Consider the following 20,467-nt stretch of genomic DNA (forward strand, 5'->3'; position numbering starts at 1 on the left):
AAACGTCTTCAAAGAAAAAAACAAGGAAGTCCAGTTGCCTCCTGAAAAAGCACCTTTGGGACAAAATAATGGCAGTGTCTTTTTTCCTTTTCCTTTTAACATCTTACATCATGTTTATCCTTGATAAATTCTGGATCTATTTCTTGTAGGACTGATGGTTCTGCCTCTATGCCCTAACAAGGGCCCTTTGTTGCCAAAGCCAAACTCATTTCATAGTACGCTGATTCATTTTTATCCTTGAGCTCCAAGGTAAGTCTGTCCATTTCTGCACAATTGAGGATTTTGATTAGCACTTCTTCTTCCGAGGGAATTTCTTTGCTCTTCCATTTCTGGGCAAAAGCTATTCTTGCTGCTACTAATATGTGTAATATTAGGTAGGTTGTGTTCTTGTTATATTTGCCATCTATAATACCTAATAGCATCCCTGGGCTACAGAGCTCCAGCCTGGAAGAAGCCACAATGCATCTGGGATCATACGGATTAAAGGAAACTTTTTATTCATCTGCACTGTGGAAAATCTGTTTGAGACTGACTGAATGTGACTGATGATTCTTATTTGATTGCTTTGAATACCATTAGCCTCAAATATTACTTATGAAAAGTATATAATTGTTACAAATTACACTCATTTCTGGACTGTCTGTTTAATAAGCTTTAATAAGCTTTACTATCCAGTCCAGTCAAGACTGGTGCTGTACACCAGTCGGTCCTGCTGCAAGAGAAATAAAAAACAGCATTTTACAGCTCCGGGTGTGTTTTCTCTTCTTCAATTATTGCTTTCATTTTTTCAGGCAGGGCCTTTAACCAAAAGTCCACATAGCTGTTTCTCAGTTTCTTCGATTTTCTTTGTTCCAAGTCTAATTCGAGATACTCTTCATGCAGACCATAAGATGGCCATTCCACCAGGCCTTCCCCATTTGGATTCCTGGAAATAGCAGAGCCAAGAATTCAGTTTGCCTTTAGCATACTGCCTTCACATAACTCAGCCATCAAAATTCAATGTTTCAAAATAGCCAAACTCTCACCCGTTATGGGCAAAGTTGCTCCAGTATTTCATGATTGTTCTGCTAAGCTGTTTCTCATCCTCTGTAGCTTCACCTGTGCAGAGCACACAAGAGAAAATACTTAGTCATACTATGCATAATCTAATTAGAATTTAAAGGCTTTAAAATGATTTCTACCTACTTATGAAGAAAGTTTACCAGCAATTCCCATCTATCTGCAATTATAGCTAAACTGATTTCCCGTAAAGTGAACCCGAGATTTTAGATCGTCAGATTCTGGGGACACTGACAAATCATCTGAGTTAGGAACCGCTTGGCTGGATGGGACACAGCACTTGGCCTGATCATCCAATGGGATATTATTTTTGGGCTGACAACCTTGTCATGCAAAAGTAGAATCTTCAGGCTCCACCAATATGTTTTCAGTTTGTGAATGATTGATTTGAGCCATCTGAACAGTTAAGACAAAAACTTGCTAAATCAATGCAAGGTTCTCCTACTTCTTTTTCAAGCATGCCAGCAAACATCTGGAGCTAAATTAACAAGCTGCAGTTAAACTGTAAATCACTGATCTGAACAGAATCAAACTAAAGCTAATCTGCAAATCCCTCGTAGATGGCCTGGTCTGGGCACGATTTCTGGATAAATTTTCCATTCAGTCGTTTTAGGGCTTACTAAGTTTGACTGAGTTGCTTCTCAGGAATGGTCCTCCAAATACAAAGCCAACTTCATCGCCATGGTCTGCCTTTACAAAATCTGGCTTTGTATCTTTGAATGCTGTGGGACGATGCTGGAACTCATAAAAGTAGACCGGAGCAGCAGAATCTATCAAAAATATGAGAAACAGAGAAAGTATTATGGCCATGTAGAGAGAGGAACTATGTTCAGTAAGAGACAAGGAACATGACAGCTGTGCTCCTGCATTAACTGGCATGATGGTAGCCTTATATCAGGTTATATAAATTAAATTAAAACATTATATATAAACATAGGCAATTAGTGTTTCCTTGGAAAAATTTTCCAGCAGTCAAAAAGACAGATGCCTGACCAGAAAGGATTTTAGAAAGCCCGTGTCTGAACATGCTATGCCAGCTTCACTGGGCAGGGTACAAGGTGACACTGCACTGGTCTTATGATCATTATGGATTTCTACTGTGTGAGGATGCTCAGCGAAAGATCTTCTTCCCTAGTTTGAGCAGTTCTTCTAAATCTTCATGTCCACAGTCCACAGGTGTCAAACTCGCCATGTCACCTGATGTTTTTCCCATTTACGGAGCTGGGGTGGGCGTGATCTGCATGTGACACATCAGGTCCACGGGTTGCCAGTTTAACACCCCTGCTCTAAACTAAGCAAGAGAAGTCCTCCCTTGATCTATTCTGGACTATTTAGGCTTCCAAATTAGTCAGAAGCAATTCAGGTGGATCTGCCTAAGGTGGAATCGATTCTCTTTCCCACTTTCTCACATTGTTCTTCTGGACTTCTGGCGGTGATGTCAAAGCGGTATGGGTGAGGGTGCGTTTTATAGCTCCTGAAAGCCCAATTAATTCCTGAAAAGAAGCCCTTTAAGGGCATTTCCAAACCCGGAGGGCTCGGAATACTAAAGGGGAAGGTTTTAAGGCTTCGGACGATACGCTAGCATCCTGGAGAATTAAACCAAACTCCTTAAATCCAGGGAAAAATCTGTCTTTAGGGCAGATCGAGAGCAATGGCAGTCGCATAGCAAGGAAGCAAAAAGTGGATTCAGCATCGGTGGTCGCGGAAGATCAGGGGGAAAAAAGGGAAGTGAGATTTTTTAATAAGCAGTCATGAAACGAGAGAGGAAAAGAAAGTGGCGCTTGGGAAGGAAAGCGCTTAACAGAGAGACGATCAAATGAAGACAGTGAAACAGTGTAATAGAAGTGGCAGAAGAAGTTATCAACAAAGGAGATACAAAGTAACCAACTGAAATATTTGGACTCGAGTTATGGACTTATTGCAGAAAAAAAAAGAGTAAATACAGCACGAGAAGGAAGAAACATTGAAAATATATATAAACTTTGGATTTAAAAATTAAAGAAGTTCTTTCCTTAAATTGGTGGACTGAGGAGATAATTTGGAAAGAAATTTACAGATAGATGTGTGGACAATTGTGGACTTATAAATATTAAGAAGAAATTAAGAAAGAGTCTGGGAGGACTTAGAGATTGTACGGTGGAATAGAAAGTGACTAAGCTTGAACTGCGTGATAGAAAAAATCTGATGCAATAAGGACTGGAGAGAAGAAAATCAGAAAAGAACCCCGAAAAAAGGAAAAATCTGGTTGGAATTTAATATATTTATACTTACTTACAGAAATTGTAATCTGAGGGTGGGGGGGAATTGTGTTTGTTAATAACTTTTGAAAAAGGGGAAGTTATAGAATATATTGCTAAGAATAATCAATGTTAAAGAACTGTTTGGATAGATGTTGAAGAAACCAAAGGGAAGATATATCTTGACTATTTGGTACTTTATAATAATTATAGTGAAAATATTTGAAAAAGAATAATTAATTAATTAATTAATCTGATTTGGGGGAAGAGGGAACAATTGTTAAAGAGCAATTCAATGGTAAAATCTGATTTGAGTGGTGGTGAATAATAAGGGATTGATATATAAGAACTGTGGTAAAAGGTAAATATATAATATTGACTAAGAAAAATTGTGGTTACAAATTGAGAACAAAAGGAGGGTAATAAAAAAAGGGGGGGAGGGAAACAGACAAATATACATTTATATTTATAAATACATAGATAAACATATATAAATACAATTGAGATATACACATTGAATATTACTAGTAATTAAAAGTAATTAAGAGTGATATTAGTTAAATTAAGTTTGCAAGAAACTAAACAAATAAATTAGAAAGTAGTAAGCATAGAAGAACGTTTTAAATCAAATAGAATACTTCACTTTTATGATACTATGGAAGAACTTTACTAGAAACTTAACAATGTCAACCACAGCAACAGTAACCAAAACCGGAAAAAAGCTTATCTCTAACCCAACATCCATGGCTTCTCCTACAACTCAATGGTTAATTGAAAATATGTTAGGGAAGGAAAAAGATAAAACAGAGCCAACAATGAATAGTATGGAAAATATGCTCCAAATGATTCAAGAGACATTAATGAAGTCACAAGAATGAATGGTGGATAATCAAGGCCAGAAAACACCATCAAGAAATAAAAAATGAGATAGGGGAAGTAAAAGAAGATTTTAAAAATATGAAGGGAAAGATGGAAAATATACAACAAACAATTGTGGAAAATGAGCAAAAAGTTAAAAAAATAGAAACCAAGGTAGACCAATTAGACCTTAAGTTAGAAATGGCGGAGCAGAAAGTATTACAATCAAATAAGGAATTGTCGGACTCAATTATATTCTTGGAAATGGAGAAAGCCTCATATTTTCTATGTTTTCAAAATGTCATGAAGGAGAAAGAGGAAGATCTGGGGGAAAAATGGTCGAAATAATAGCAGAGTTAACACAGAGAGATAAGTCAGAGATAAAAGACACCATAGATGAAATTTACCGAGTGCACAACAACTACATAAGAAGACACCGTTTAGCAAGAGAAGTGCACATAAGATTTATAAAAAAAAACAATAAGAGATGAAATCTACAAAAAATCAAGACAAGAGACCGTAACATATAAAGGGAAAGAGATTATAATTCTAAAACAAATCCCACGTAGAATTCGAGAGCAAAGGCAACAGTACCAATTTCTAACATCTCACCTTATAAAATACAAAGTAATGTTTAGATGGATTATCCCCGAAGGTATTCTTATCACATGGCAGGATAGGAAATTTAAGATAGATTCAATAGAAAAAGCTCAATAATTCTATAAAAACTACCTTGAAGAAGAACAAGAAAGTAAAGATGAATCAGAGAGTAAAAATCAAGAGGGTGATCAAGAAGAGGAGCTGGAAAGAGAGAGAGATAAGAAAAACTCAAGAAAAAGAATGAGAAGAAAGAGAAGGAACAAGAGGAAGAGTAAAAAGGGAGACAAGAAACACCAGGAAACAAACACAGTAGGGGATGGAAGAGACATTATAAACGTGAATATAAACGGTCTAAATGCACAGAAAAAGAACACAAATATTTACAAAATTAAAAAATTAGAGATAGATGTGATTTGCCTGCAAAAGGTACATATAAAAAAAAATTCCAAAAATTATTAGAAAACAAGAAATTAGGAAGATTACACGTATCATTATCACAACAGAAAAAAAGAGGAATTGCAGTGTACATACTGCATATGTACACTGCATAAAAGAGAGAATAAATTCAAGATTAGTTTATGCAGATGATGAGGGTAGAACTTTGATGATAGAATTAGAAGCAGAACATAAACAAATTTTATTAGTAGTGGTATATGCCCCAAACAAAAATCAACAGGAATATTTCAAAAAATTACATGACAGAATAATAGAACAAGGATTAGAAAATGTATGTATGTATTTACAATGCCCTAGTGATAGCAAAAAAGATTATTATAGTAACAAGAAAAATAAAAAAAGAAGGAAATATCACCTAAAGAATTCTTCAACATGACATCAGAATTAAGTTTAAAAGACGCATGGAGAGAAATTTATAAAGAAGAAAAACAATATACATATTACTCTCATCCGCATCAATCATGGTCTAGGATTGATATGGCCTGGATGGCAGCACAATTACAATCAGAATTAGAAAAAATAGAAATAGGAATAAATGAATGGGCTGATCATAACCCGATAATTATATACTGGAAAGGGCAAAAAAGATACAAAAGATGGACGCTAAATCAAAACATACGTAAAGAGAAAGAATATAAGCAATTGTTGGGAAAAGAGCTAGAGATTTTCCTAAGTGTAAATAAAAAAGAAGACACGTCAATTCAAAACCATTGGGATACATTAAAAGCGTATATTAGAGGGTTGACGATTGCAAAGAAAAGGAGAGAGAAAAGGTCCCAGCAAGAAAAACTTCAGGAAGAACTTAAAAAATTAGAAGAAGACCTACAGAAAGATCCCCAAAATAAAAAAGTAAAAGAGGAACAGAGAATAATTAAACATAAACTAAATTTAATAACCCAAGAAGAAGTGGCATTGAAAATAAAGATGGCAAAACAAAATTATTTTAAGCATGCAAATGCTTAGCTTATAGTGAGCAGATGGTTAGCTTATAAGATAAAAAAGGAAAAAGACAAAAGAATGATACAACATTTGAAGGATGAAGAAAGGAAAGTCCAATATAAAAGAGAAGACAAGAAATGAATTATACATATTTTCTTTTCTAAATTATATACACAGGAAGAGACAACAGAAGCAAAAATTAAAAATTACCTAGAGGAAACAAATGTATGAAAACTTATGGAGGAACAGAAAGAAGTACTAAATCGACCAATCTCTGAAACAGAATTTGGAATAGCAATAAAAAGGCAAAAAAACAATAAAACAATAAAACACCAGGACCAGATGGAATACCAGTCAAGTTATATAGGAGTATACAAGAACAGATAGGAGGATTAATGCTGGAAATATACAACGAAGCATTAGATCAAACAAACATACCCAAAACATGGACAGAAGCATTAATCATGCTCATACATAAGGAAGGTTCAGACCAGCAATCAGTACAAAATTACAGGCCTATCTCTTTGTTAAATTCAGATTATAAAATATACATGTCAATTATAGCTGAGAGGTTAAAAACTATTTTAGATAAACACATATATTCGGATCAAAATTGTTTTCTCCCAGGTCGACAAATTAAAAACAACACACGGACCATAATAGATAAGAGTTTTATAAAGTACACCCAGAGAAACAAATTTCACTGGTTTTCCTTGATGCCCAAAAAGCCTTTGATAATTTAAACTGGAGATTCATGATACAACAATTGAAAAAAATGGAATTTGGGTCAAAATTTGAAAAAATGATTGAGAAAATGTATTAAAAAAACCTGCAAAGGTAATTATAAATCAATATATGACTGATAGATTCGAGATCACAAAAGGTGTGAGACAAGGATGCCCACTTTCCCCACTTCTCTCTATATTGTCATTGGAACCACTCTTAAGAAAAATTAGAGAAGATCGAGAGATAAAAGGATTGAAGCTAGAAAATGAAGAATATAAATTACAAGCCTTTGCAGACAACATGGTTTTCATAATAGAGGAACCTTTAAAATCAGGCCCTAAATTGATCAAAAAAAATAGAAGAATTTGGTGCACTGGCTGCATTAAAAATTAATAAAAATAAATCTAAATTGCTAACTAAAAACCTTACAAAAAAACAAGAGATAGAATTAGAAAATAGTATGAATATTCAAATAATGAAAAAAATAAAATACCTAGGGATTTGGCTAACTGCAAGAGGTTCCTCAATCAAAAAGGATAATTATGATAAATTAATACTGCAAATTGGAAAAGATTTGGAAAATTGGAAAAAATCTACAAATTTAAGTGATGGGAAGAGTCGCTGCAATAAAAATGAACATCCTGCCCAAAATTCTATACCTCTTCCAGGTTATACCGATAAGATTAGAAAAAAGCTTTTTTGATTTAATAAACAGATTGATCTCAAAATTTATATGGCAAGGGAGAAAACTTAAAATTAGATTAAAAATTTTACAAGATACCAGGGACAGAGGAGGAGTAGCCCTTCCAGAATGGGAGATCTATTATCAAGCAGTATGCCTAACATGGTTAAGAGAATGGTTGGAGTTGGGAAATAAAAGAATATTAACAATTGAAGGACACGATCTACAGGTAGGATGGCATGCATTCCTATGGGGTGAAAAACATAAAACTCATGGATATTTTAGAAGGCATATAATTAGAAATGCATTATTATCAATTTGGATTAAAATCAAAAAACAACATTATATGAAAATACCGATCTGGATTTCGCCTAATGAAACACATCCAAATTTAAAAGACTGGACCAAGATAATTAGATACAGGGATATTTTAAATTATTTGGGAAAATTAAAAACGAAGCAAGAATTTGAATAGGGAAGTTGAATGGCGGACGTATTTACAAATAAGATCAAAATATTTAGAAGATATAAAGACAAACGAGGTACAATTGGAGGAAAACGAATTAGATAAAATTGTATATCGGAGGGAACAGAAACTAATTAGTAAAATATATAAATTCTTATTATGGTATAAAATGGAAGAGGAAATAGTGAAAGATACTATCATTAAATGGGCAAGGAACGTCAATCACAAAGTAGCATTAGAGAAGTGGGAAAAGATGTGGCAAATAAACATGAAATTGACATTATCAACGGCATACAAGGAAAACCAGTTGAAAATGTTCCATAGATGGCATTTGCCTCCAGCCAGAATAGCGAAGATGTTCCCCAGCAACTCACCGAAATGCTGGAAGTGTAAAAGTAACTATGGAAGATAGGAAAAATGAGAAACAGGAATAAAGGAGAGAGAAAGAAATGTTTAAATTAAGGGGGAAAATTGGTAAATCATAATATGAATGACGGAAATGTAAAGATCAAGCAAAGTGTAGATGAAATAAAGAATATAGATAGTAATATGGAATAAGATAAAGTTCAAATATGTATAGTCAATATTAAGAAAGGATCACTATGAAAAAGCTGTAAAAAAGAGTTTATGTATATAAATGTTGTATAGCTGTGTTTTGTTTTAATGTGTTTATAATAAAAACCTTTTTTAAAAAAAGAGAATTTTGGCTTTCCTTTGATTTATTCAACTATTTTTGTTTGTTTGTTTGTTTTTTCTTTATTTATTTTATCAAGCATGTATAAGATAACAGATATAAGTATAAACATGACCGAGGTGGCGTAGTGGTTAGAGTGCAGTACTGCAGCTACTTCAGCTGACTGCTAGTTCAGCAGATCAGTGGATCAAATCTCACTGGCTCAAGATTGACTCAGCCTTCCATCCTTCCGAGGTGGGTAAAATGAGGACCCAGATTGTTGGGGGCAATATGCTATTTAGTATACTGTCTATGGTGTAAGCCGCCCAGAGTCCTTGGAGAATGGGCGGCATAGAAATATGAATAATTAAAAATTAAAAATAAAAAATAATGACTATGAATACATGAAATGGATTCAAATAAATGGGGACATTAGGACAGGGATGGTAGGCACGTAGGTGCTCTTATGCACGCCCCTTACAGACCTCTTAGGAATGGGGTAAGGTTGACAGTAGACTAAGGTTAAAGTTTTGGGGGTTTGGGGAAGAAACCACAGAGTCAGGTAGTGCATTCCAGGCATTGATCCACTCTGTTCCTAAAGTTGTATTTTCTGCAATCGAGTTTGGAGCGGTTTATCTTAAGTTTGTATCTATTGTGTGCTCATGTATTGTTGTGGTTGAAGCTGAAGAAGTCATTAACAGGTAGGATGTTGTGGCAGATAATTTTATGTACTACGCTTAGGTCAGACTGATGGCGACGTAGTTCTAAGTTGTCTAAGCCCAAAATTTCAAGTCTGGTGGCATAAGGTATTTTGTTGCGAGCAGAGGAGTGGAGAACTCTTCTCGTGAAATATTTCTGGACTCTCTCAATTGTATTAATGTCCGATATGCAGTGCGGGATCCAGACAGATGAGCTGTATTCGAGAATTGGTCTAGCAAAGGTTTTGTATGCCCCAATTTGCAGTACAATATTCCGGAGAAGAAGCTATGCAAGATTAGGTTAACAACTCTTAATGCCTTTTTGGTAATGTTGTTAGTGGGCTCTGGCACTTAGATCATTAAAGATGAGTACTCCAAGGTCCTTGACAGAGTGAGGGTTGTCTATGAGGTTGTGTATGCCCAGCTTGTATTTTGTGTTCTGATTTTTTTTGCCAATGTGTAAGACAGAGCATTTGTTGGTTGAGATTTGGAGTTGCCAATTGTTTGACCATTCTGACACATAGTCAAGGTCTTTTTGAAGGGCAGCAGCATTGTCGGTGGTGTTGAATAGTTTTACATCATCAGCGAAGAGAACGCAGTTGCTTATAATACGATCGCAAAGGTCATTTATGTAAAGTATAAAGAGTGTGGGTCCTAAAACACTGCCTTGGGGGACACCGCTGTTAACAGGTGCAGGGTTTGATAAGGTGTTCCCTATTTTGACCACTTGTTGCCTGTTTGACAGGAACACAGCTATCCACTTATGCAGGGATCCGGAAATGCCATAAGATTTTAGTTTTAGAAGTAGTTTGTCGTGCACCACTGAATCAAAGAATCATAGAAGTCTATGTAATTTCCGTCTATTGCTTTGCCCTGGTCGAGTTGTGTAGTCCATATGTGTTTGCAATGTAGGAGTTGCAGATTACAGGACAATTTTTTTCTGAAACCAAATTGTTTGTTAGAGAGTAGATTGTTTGTCTCTAAGTGGAGGGTAATGGATTGGTTTATGATTGATTCCATGACTTTGACAACATGAAGAGATTGGTCTGTAATTTTCAACTAGGCGGGGGTCACCCTTTTTGAAGATAGGGATGACTGTGGCTAGTGACCATAGTTTGGGCAAGGAGCTGATCCTGAAAGATTTTTCAAAGATTATGCTTAGAGGTTCTGCTATGGCAGCGGAAAGTTTTTTTAAGAAGTAGGCACATAATCCATCAGGCCCAATAGATAGAGATGGTTTTAGGCTGCGTAGTGCAGTGGTGAAATCCAATTTTTTTTTACTACAGGTTCTGTGGGCGTGACTTGGTGGGTGTAATTTGTTGGCTTTGGCGATTGAGTTTATTATTATTTTTTTTAAATTTGATTTATATGCCGCCCTTCTCCGGAGACTCAGGGCGGCTTACAATGCGTTAAGCAATAGCCTTCATGCTTTTGTATATTTTATACAAAGTCAGCTTATTGCCCCCACAAACTGGGTCCTCAATTCACCTACCTTAGAAAGGATGGAAGGCTGAGTCAACCTTGAGCCTTGGAGAGATTCGAACCCTGCAGTAATTGCAGACAGCTGGTCTTAATAACAGGGTGCTTTAGACCACTGTACTACCAAGGCTACTTTTATAATTCATTTTATAAATGAATTTACGTTTGCTGGACTCATTCATGCAAACGACTCTGCAAAACTGTTGGGCCACCGAGCCATCGTTGTTCTTGAACTCAGGGCCATCTCTGGAAATTTCGATGATTTCATCAGCAGAGATGGTTGATGTATGAAAGTTGCTGATAATGTTGCGAACCTTACTGATATCATCAGATTCGTTGGTGTCATCTAGACCAAATAAAATAGCGTTTGGACGTTTCTGTTCATGTTCGATGGCGTCTTTGATGAGTACGGAGATATTATTTGGTGGGTTGGTGGTTATTTGTGATTGTAGTAGTGGTTAACTATGACCATCTTATTAAAAAGAATATTTGTTTTAAGCGATATTTTATGGCCAAAGTGTTTTTCTGCAACTGAGAGAGGCATTCACTGCTGGAAGTGCATCCACAGTTCTAGTTGATTTTTTCCAGATCTGCAAAAGCAGATTAGTTTATGAAGGACTAAGTGCCCATTGTACCTCCTTGATTTGGAATTTCTTCTGGTCTGAGGAAGAATGCCAAGCACCAAAGTTTCCTTCCTACCTCAGCTCATCTCCCTTCAGGTGCAGAATCGTCTTTTTTCCCCTCCTGGTTTATTGCAACAGAAAAAATACTACCAAAAATTGACATCTGAAAAGGATCATGGTCCAATCTGCTTCTAATTTCTGGTTCTACTGGTTCTAGCTGAAATGGTAAAATGCTTCTCATAAGATGGCTAAAATGACAAAAATGACAAGAATAATCTATTTTTTGTAACCCTCAAGTTAGTTGGGAATTGTATTTTTAAGTTATTTTTGCCACAAAAAGCAGATAGAAATTCTGAATTAAGTCTCCTGGTTACCAGTTGCAATCACAGGGAAAAAAACCAATTAGGAGTACAGGTAAAAACCATAAAACAGCAAGAGAAACCTCCATCCTTCCAAAATATCTTGATTGGTTGACACCAATTCTTGCAGCCCTCGCTGCGACCATAGCTGATTCCTCTTCGGTAATTCCAACAAACTAGGCTTTGTCAATGATTATGCCTATTTATAAAAAAGGCTCCATTATCAACTTTGGAAACTATTATTCCATTAATTTGTTGCATATAATCAGCAAACTATACCTGAGCACTTTGGGACTGACGAGACCAAAATGTTCTGACCTAGGCTTCCTGATACAGTAAAAGCACACAATGAGTCCCCAAAACCCTCTCTTTATTTCAACGGCTGTGAACTCTGCTCACTCAGAGCCTGTTCATTCTCAATCTGTTCATTCACAGATGAATCCCAAATAGTTGTAAAAAGTCTGACAAAAGTCTGCCACAGTTCTTCTGATAAGGCTGATAAGCACCCACCTTTATCTCTCTTGACATGCTGCCAAGACCTAATTGGCAGTTAACTTTGCAAGGCCACACGGAACACAGTTTCAACACGGAGCTACAGTCTTGAAACCAGCCAGCACGAACAACAGTTGCTTCCTGCAAAGGCCCACGTGCCTTTTCTCCTCTTTTATGTCTTATGAGAGGGGCCAATCTTCTCCAAGCCCTACTCCCGAGTCGTCCCTTTAGTTTTAACTGTTCTTGCCTTCTGGCAGCTCTGCACATGCGTGACTGGGAACAGGCTCCCCCTGTTCCTCTGCCTCACTGAGGTCCGACTCTGGAGGCTCCGGAGTCCACACATAACTCCCAGATGGCCCTGGCCCCATCTCTGCCTCCGACGCAGAGCCCTCGTCCGAGCCTTCCCCAGACTCCAGGATTGGCCCATGTTCCTCCCCAGACTCCTCACTGTCCGACTCTGCTGCCAGCTCTGCAGGCCGCTGGCGGACCACAACACAAAAATATCTTCACAGATGAAGAGGCTGATTTTATAACTGCAGACCAAGAACTGACCATTGCTTGGTTTTCCAATATCAGGGGAAAAAATGTAGTACCAGGCCCAATGGGGCTTTATACAAATCCTTTTTTGACATTAAATTCACCTTTGCTCTATTTCTGCTCTATTTCTAGTCTAGGAAAAACCTATGGCTTTGTACATGAACTCGCCTCTGTGGTATCTTGCTGTTTGAAGAGAAGGTATGACAAAGATGGCATCTTCCATCATTTTCTGAAACTGATTGCGGAACTCTATAGGGTCTTCAATGGCTTCCAAATACTTATCCAGTATCATCTGCATAATCTCAGGAGGGTAATTCTGCCAAGAAATAAATACATATGTTGAGACACTGAGCATTGTTTTGCCTTTTGGCACTTCATTAACACTAATTAACCTTCACCAACAAATCTCATTCATCATGCCAATGTAGTTTGCTTGACCCTCTTTCATCCTATGTGAATCTGGCCATCCTAACCTAATCAATAAGGGTTAAGGAAAGTGTGTCTTTAAAAATCTCCTGCTATGTAAGATCATGGGCCTAGGTTCTGTGGCAGAGAGCGATGCAGCAGCCATTTCCAATGAAAACTACCTTTTAGCTCCCAACTAACAAGTAGAAGATGCTGGGAGAGGATTTTAAGTCAAATCTATTTAACTATGTTAGGAAGAATATATTGTGCAGAGAAGAGCAACAAATATCCTTAGGGGGCTGGAGGCTAAAATACTGTATATGAAGAACAGTTGCAGGAAGTGGGTATGTCTAGTGAAAAGGAGGACCAGGGGTGACAGGATGGCAGTCTTCCAATATTTGAGGGGCTGCCGCAAAGAGGAGGGGGTCAACTATTCTCCGAAGCCTCTGAAGGCAGGGCAAGAAGCAAAAGATGGAAACTAATCAAGGAGAGAAGCAACCTAGGAGAAATTTCATGACAGTGTGAACTATCAACAATCAACTTGCCTCTGGAAGTTGTGGGTGCTCCACAACTGGGCAGCCATTTATATAGAATGGTCTAGGGTGAAATTCAAAATTTTTCCCTACCAGTTCAGTGGGCGTGGCTTGGTGGGCGTGGCAGGGGAAGGATATTGCAAAATCTCCATTCCAACCCCACTCTGGAGCCAGCCAGAGGTGGTATTTGCCAGTTCTCAGAACTATTTAAAATTTCCACTACCGGTTCTTCAGAACCTGTTAGAACCTGCTGGATTTCACCCCTGGTCTAGGGTGTCCTACTTGAGCAGGGAATTGGACTAGAAGACCTCCAAGGTCCTTTCCAACTCTTTTATTCTGTTGTTTTGTTTCCTTTATTTACAAACCTTTATTATAATTTAAACCATTTTCTTTGATATTTATTTCTCATTACTGAAAACTTTATGATAATTCATACATATAGTCCTTGCTTACTGACTGCCTTGTTTAGCAACTGTTCAAAGTCACAGTGATGTAAAAAGCCAGCCGTACAACCATCACAGGATCCCTTGATCCCCTGGTCACCAGGCAGCTGCTTCCACAGGCAGAGCTAATGAGGAAAGTGAAGATCAAACCACGTCACGGTCGCTGCTGTCTCACACGGCAGTCAAATGGCGAGGCGCCTCAGAAGCCTTTTGCCGTCACATGATTTCCCCTCCAGCATAGAGAATAGTCACAGCCTTTGTGGCCATGTGGCAATATCACAGTGTCATTTTATTTTGATTTCTGATTTTTATTCTTAAAGCTAAACATTTCGCAAGCTCCAGTTAAAAGGAATGGAAATTGCTGAAATTTCTTTGAATTTTTGTAGCTTCTTATGAGCAGCCTGTGCCATTCTCTCAATTGTCTGCCTTTTTAGATCAAATTATTTTAATATATTGTAGCCTGCTTCTAATTTAAAATGTGCTAACAGCTCTGTCATCTTACAAGGCAGCGTAAAACATCAATCATTCAGTCACCCTGGGCTGCTGGATCCCACTCTGCTCTGGGCGAGAATCCCAAAGACAGACTCGCTGCTGTCCAGAGGCTGCCCAAGGCTCGGCTTGGACTTGTCCAGCCATTTTCTCCCTGGATTTCCTTCTGGGGTGGGGGTGTCTTTCAGGAGCCCTCATCAAGGCCATTTGGGGAGGAAGTCCTGATGGAAGCGATTTTAAAAACATATTTTTAAAAATTGCTGATAGGATGCTGAAGTACTGAGCTACTTGATAATGCAGACTTTAAGTACACTAATTACCCAATTAGAATAAAAATATTCAAAAACATCAACTAATTTAACAAGAAAAATATATAAAATAGACACATCATAGCTGAAACACACAGCTGGTCTGCAGTTCCCCCTTTCGATCCTTCACAATAGTCATTCATCTTCATCCCACAAAATCTACCTCACTGAGGACGGATTTTAATTAATTGGACTTTCATGGCTTCCCAGCTTGCCAAGCCATTCTGTTTAACCCAGCTTCGAAAGAAGTAATAAATAACAAAACTAACAACAGGAAAGCAGAAGAATGGTGACCAGGATAAATCTGTCAGCAATGGTTGAGAAGGGCTGGCTGGGCCCTCCCAGCTGTCTGAAGGGTCAGCAGGTCCAGCTTTCTAATCAAGCCATTTGCAACCCACCAACTAACATTCCACACAAAGTGAACTTTATGAAAGAGGTAGAAAGTGGTTTGTCTGATACCCAGATTGGCTGCAATGCTGCTGCAATCCTTTCCCGATCCATGCCTTCTACAGTATCTGAAGAATTATTTACCAACGAAGACTGAAATCCAAAAAAGACATTTCAGAATCTGAATTGAACTTAAGGAGGCACAAATTATAAAAATTATAAAAACTGAGCTACTACCATATTTGGTAAAACTGTAAGTAGACATTAATGAATTAAAACATATTTTGTCACAGTGCAATAAGCACTTAAAACCATTCATATAAAAACAGTTTATAAACAAGCCTGAGGATGATTCTCCAAATATGAATGTTTTTTTAAGTAAAACAAGCTAATAAAGAATCTTGGCATGACATTACTAAAGTGTAATGCATTCACCCAACAGTGAGTGCCTTGCCCTCTAAGGCTGCTCTCCCCCTCTGCCTGGCCCATGGCAACCAACAGCAAGCAGGCTTTGGAGCCCCTCCATTAAGCACGGTCCCTGGAAGAACACCCCCCCCATGCAGTCTGCCCAATTCTGCTGGCTTCTAAACGTGTGCCCCCGGACACACGTACTGTGTATCCCCTGCCCTCGTCTCCCCACTATATTCACTATTTGGCTTCCTTTTGGTTTTCTTTTTAGGCAAGGTGTGTGGTGGGAGCTTGTGCAGATTGTACAGACTCCCAGGAGGGAGGGAGCAAGAGACAAAGCATTTGTAGTCTGTGTGCAAGAAAGAGGGTGAGGATGGCTCCTGCTTGGGGTTCCCAGAATATAAATCGTCTGCTTTAGTTTGGCAAGATTTCCGTCTATGGGTGAGGAACAATAAAGGAAACAGCTTAGAAGAATCGCAGTGGGTCTGTCTTGGTTTTGGAACCTGACATGCTGGCTCTTTTTCATTTGGCCTCTACTTCTATCAGGTCATCTTTGTTGAACTTTGTAAATCCGAATCAATCGATCCGTCAACCTCTGGTCTGGACACCCTGTGCAGGACTTAAAAGAGCTGCCCTCTCCTTCCTTGATGTTGCTCACTGTCACCTCTTGGACCACTGGCCAAATCTTTTCCATGAGGCTTAGCATCCAGTATCTTTCCCTCTTTCCCTCTCTATAAAGGAATAAGAACAGCATCAGCCCAATTCTTATACAAACTGGGCAGTCGCTCCAGAAATAAATTATATTCAGCTCAGTGGTGAAATCTAAATTTTTTTACTACCCGTTCTGTGGGCGTGGCTTGGTGGTGTGGCTTGGTGGGCATGGCAGGGGAAGGAAACTGCAAAAGCCCCATTCCCTCTCTACTCCTGGTGGAAGGATATTACAAAATCCCCACCCCATTCTGGGGCCAGCCAGAGGTGGTATTTCCAGTTCTCCAAACTGCTCAAAATTTCCGCTACCGGTTCTCCAGAACCTGTCAGAACCTGCTGGATTTCACCCCTGATTCAGCTACACCAGCATCTTGTTAGTTTTCAATATTTTTCAGCACTTATTACTTCCTTTCATGACTTTTTTCCTGGACACCAACATTTATAGCATTTGTTTCAATTCCCCTATCTGACATACCATTTTCACACTTGGGGTTAGAGTGGATGACCTCTGAGGTCCCATCCAAGTCTATAATTCTATGCTTGAGTCATTAAAAATTTCTGAAGCTCTTTAGCCATTCCAGGCACCTTCCTAGTCCATCTGGTCTGGCTCATTAGAGTTAAAACTGAAATGTGTTTGAATATTAGTAGAGTTAAAACGCTTTTCTGATCTTGTCAAGGAAGACCAGAACAAAGAATTTTTGAATAGCATCTGCAAGTACTCTGGGAAAATAGGCATCTGAGGCTTTGCAATTATTGTACTGGTAATATTAGGATTAAAGCACCTAATAAAGAATTCCCCCATTATACATTTTATCTATTTTGGTTTATTTCTAGGTATATATGCTCTGCTCTGAGACAAATGTCTAATAACCTAATAAGTGAATGCTTATTAAATATGCTGCAGATATCAATAGCCTACAGGAGCCTACATGGAGATCTTTTCTGAGTTAAAGGGACATTTCATCAGTCCAACAAAACCCATTGTGACTTAATTTTCCCACAGTGCATTGGAAAGAGTTGGCCAACTGCCCAGAAGAGAGGAACATCTCAGCAAAACTCACAAAATGCAGTCAGGCTGCAGCCAGTAGCCTCTACTTCACCCTGGCAGCTTCACCCTCATTCTTTTCCCATCAGGGAGATCATATTCTCCTTTTTTTCATAGGGGGATGCATTAAAAACACCCACCCACACACCCACACCCACACCCACACCTACACCCACACCCACACACTGGCTCTCTCCTTCTCAATCAAGACTATTTAAGAAGAACTGGAAGTGCCGAAAGTAGGAAGGACAAGGTTGCTAGGCTATTTGCAAAATATTCCCAAGATGATCTCTCTTAGAGTTACTTATCGGGGAGTAAAGTATTTTGTGAATCACAAAAAACTTACACCATAGAGGAGCCATCCGTATTCATTATTATTCACCCCAATTAAATATGGGACGGCATGAAGCTCCTTGGAGGCCAATAATTCCTCTGGTGCTTTTAGAATGAATTTTCCATCAACAACTGCAGGGATAAGGTGAAGTTCCTGGGGAAAAAAAGTTACAATAATGCAAAACTGGAAAGGTACAGAAATGTTCACTTTGAGGCTCAACAAAAATTAAGAAAATATAAACTTCTGCAATCTCTGAGGGAGATGGGTGGTTAGGAAATAGGAAAAATCAATCAATCAATCAATCAATCAATCAATCAATCAATGTCTGCCTGCCTGCCTGCCTCTGTACAGGTTAAGAGCTAGAGTTGTGATCTGAGCCCAAAGACCCATCCCAGGTATTATGTTGCCTTTGAGCTCTGCATCTCTCCTGCTCTCTCAAGGGATCACGATTTCATCCCTCTGATTGTTGCTCAACCTCATTACAGGCAGGAGAGTGGGGAGGCAGACAGGGTGCACAAGCTGATCTTCTAGGACCCAAAACTCATCTTAAAAGAAAGGGCTATTCTTTCTTCAGCTCTCCAGCAATAGCCGGTTCCAGCCTGTTACTCAAGGCCGACCTGTTATCACTATTCCACCTCGGAGTTCTCATAACACCTTTGCGGCATCGTATTGGCTACTGGTGGACATGGGGCTCTGGTGGGGGTTGAACAGGGGAAATTAGCTTAATGCTTTGCACGGGAATCTTCAGACTCCGCCTGACTTCTCTGCAATCACTTCTCTCAGTAAAAGCTCCTTTTGAAATACCATCTGTTTCAAGAGTCATGCGTTCCTGAGAAGATAGCTGAGGCAGGGCCTTACATTTGCACTCAATGATGGCTGCTTTCTATTTGTTAGATTCTGACTTTTAGTGGATGAACATCCTGTCAGTAGAATGGAGAATTGTATACCTTCCATTTCTTACCGGAAGCAACCTGGAAATCAGTGAATTCAGTTCTCCTTCAGTCTTGTTCCGTAAGCAGAGCAGCATGGCAGGACTGGTGGTCTCACAGTTGGCAGCAGATGCCACTTTCTTCAAGGTGGAAAAAATATGCAGTTTAAATGAAGTACAATTTATATTTATCAAACAGGGATACAAAGCTGTGGCCCTGCTTGCAGAATTTAATCCTAATTTTGCCTTTTCTGAACTTCCACATCCAGTAGCTTGGACTTCCTACAAAAGCAGGGCCTGAGGGTATACCTGGGGAAGGGGGTGTTCAAAAAAAGTGACAACACCCCCCTCCCCATACATACCCCTAGACTGCCCCAGGTGCCTGTAATCACTGGTGGGTCTCATGTGAGCAGGATATGTCTCTCTGCTTCTAGAGATGTGGGGGAGAGGCTGAGGCCCCCATAGCGCCTGGCAGCTGGGCAGCAATCAAAATGCAGGAGATTTATAGGCACAGGGTCTGCGGATGTGGCTGGGATTTGTCCTTTCCTACTGCTTTTGGACTAATTTACTCCTTGAACCCAAACCATTTTGATGGCTATTTGGCATATGCCTGATCTGTTATCTCTTTCCCAGTTTTACCAGTTCCATGGCTCGCTTTTATTTACAGTAAAAAAAAAAAAAGCCAGGTGAATATTGCAGTACCAGCCTGCAGTTCTCAGACAATGGTTACTTACCTGAGCAAGGACTTCTGGATGCTGGATGAAGAAGCCGGGGAGCTGGACAGTTCCACTCTCAGAGATCGCTCTGTGAAACAAACCCTTGGACAAGGGAGATAAAATCTACCCGCACAGACAGGCAGAAAAGGACATAATATTCCATCACCTTTTGAAAGGGCCTTAATAATAATATATCAAACTTCTCTTGAACAAGGAACTTGGAGAACATTAAAAATGCAGATCACCTCTGGAGCTGTGGTGCCAATGGAATTGGGCACGGAAGTCTGTGTGGTGGTGTGCTTTTTAAAAATGCTCTGTTATTATCCAGAGTAAAGCCAGTTAAAGGAGGTAGAAAAGTTTTCCTAAACTTTAATCCTGAAGTTTGGCCAGAGTTGGCTTAAACAGCAGAGTTGCTTAGATAAAATGAGGCACATCACAAGAGTCTTGTCATTCAAGAGCATTTCAATATCTGCTTCAATTTTGAGATTTTTGAAAAAGCAGTTTGCCAAGACCACCAATTCAAGGTCTGGGTTGCTGCCAGCTGATCAGAAACCTTATTTATACCCTCCAGTCTCTCTCCAGAGTTTTGCAGCCAGAGTTTGCTCTGATGGTTCTAATTTGCACAATGGGCTTAATCAACGAAGCAGCAGCTGCGTCCTCAACATTCTGTGCTTGTTTAGTTGTAACGCTGCTTAGGGTTTTTGTGGTTTAGCCACAACATGGAGTTCTGCGTCCTGCAGGAGTCAGGCTAGTTTCCCACTCAAGTCACTTATCTTGTGCAAACCCAGCCAGTTATGAAGCAATCCTGAGTACAGGAACTTATTGGTGTTTATTCATTCATGTACTAGAACCAGTGGTGGGTTGCCCCAGTTCGGACCG

The 20,467-nt window shown here is 38.9% G+C and overlaps 1 protein-coding gene across 4 annotated transcripts in view; it reads right to left on the bottom strand.

Moving 5' to 3' along the window:
• Window positions 1-637: 637 nt before the first annotated feature.
• The window catches only part of LOC117670461 (fatty acyl-CoA hydrolase precursor, medium chain-like), a 33,350-nt gene continuing 13,520 nt past the window's right edge, over window positions 638-20,467 (bottom strand). For all 4 annotated transcript variants that reach the window (XM_087877160.1, XM_087877159.1, XM_034425618.3 and 1 more), the window contains exons 6-13: window positions 19,607-19,711; window positions 18,906-19,013; window positions 17,957-18,097; window positions 15,522-15,602; window positions 13,053-13,200; window positions 1,680-1,829; window positions 1,026-1,098; window positions 638-925 (exon numbers count right to left, since the gene is read on the bottom strand). In XM_087877160.1, the coding sequence (XP_087733286.1) occupies window positions 739-925; window positions 1,026-1,098; window positions 1,680-1,829; window positions 13,053-13,200; window positions 15,522-15,602; window positions 17,957-18,097; window positions 18,906-19,013; window positions 19,607-19,711 (993 nt within the window). In that variant the 3' untranslated portion in view covers window positions 638-738. The remainder of the gene's footprint in view (window positions 926-1,025; window positions 1,099-1,679; window positions 1,830-13,052; window positions 13,201-15,521; window positions 15,603-17,956; window positions 18,098-18,905; window positions 19,014-19,606; window positions 19,712-20,467) is intronic.

This window comes from Pantherophis guttatus, chromosome 11 (assembly GCF_059756535.1).
Source record: "Pantherophis guttatus breed Tessera chromosome 11, ASM5975653v1, whole genome shotgun sequence".
In the NCBI taxonomy this organism is placed as follows: Eukaryota; Metazoa; Chordata; class Lepidosauria; order Squamata; family Colubridae; genus Pantherophis; species Pantherophis guttatus.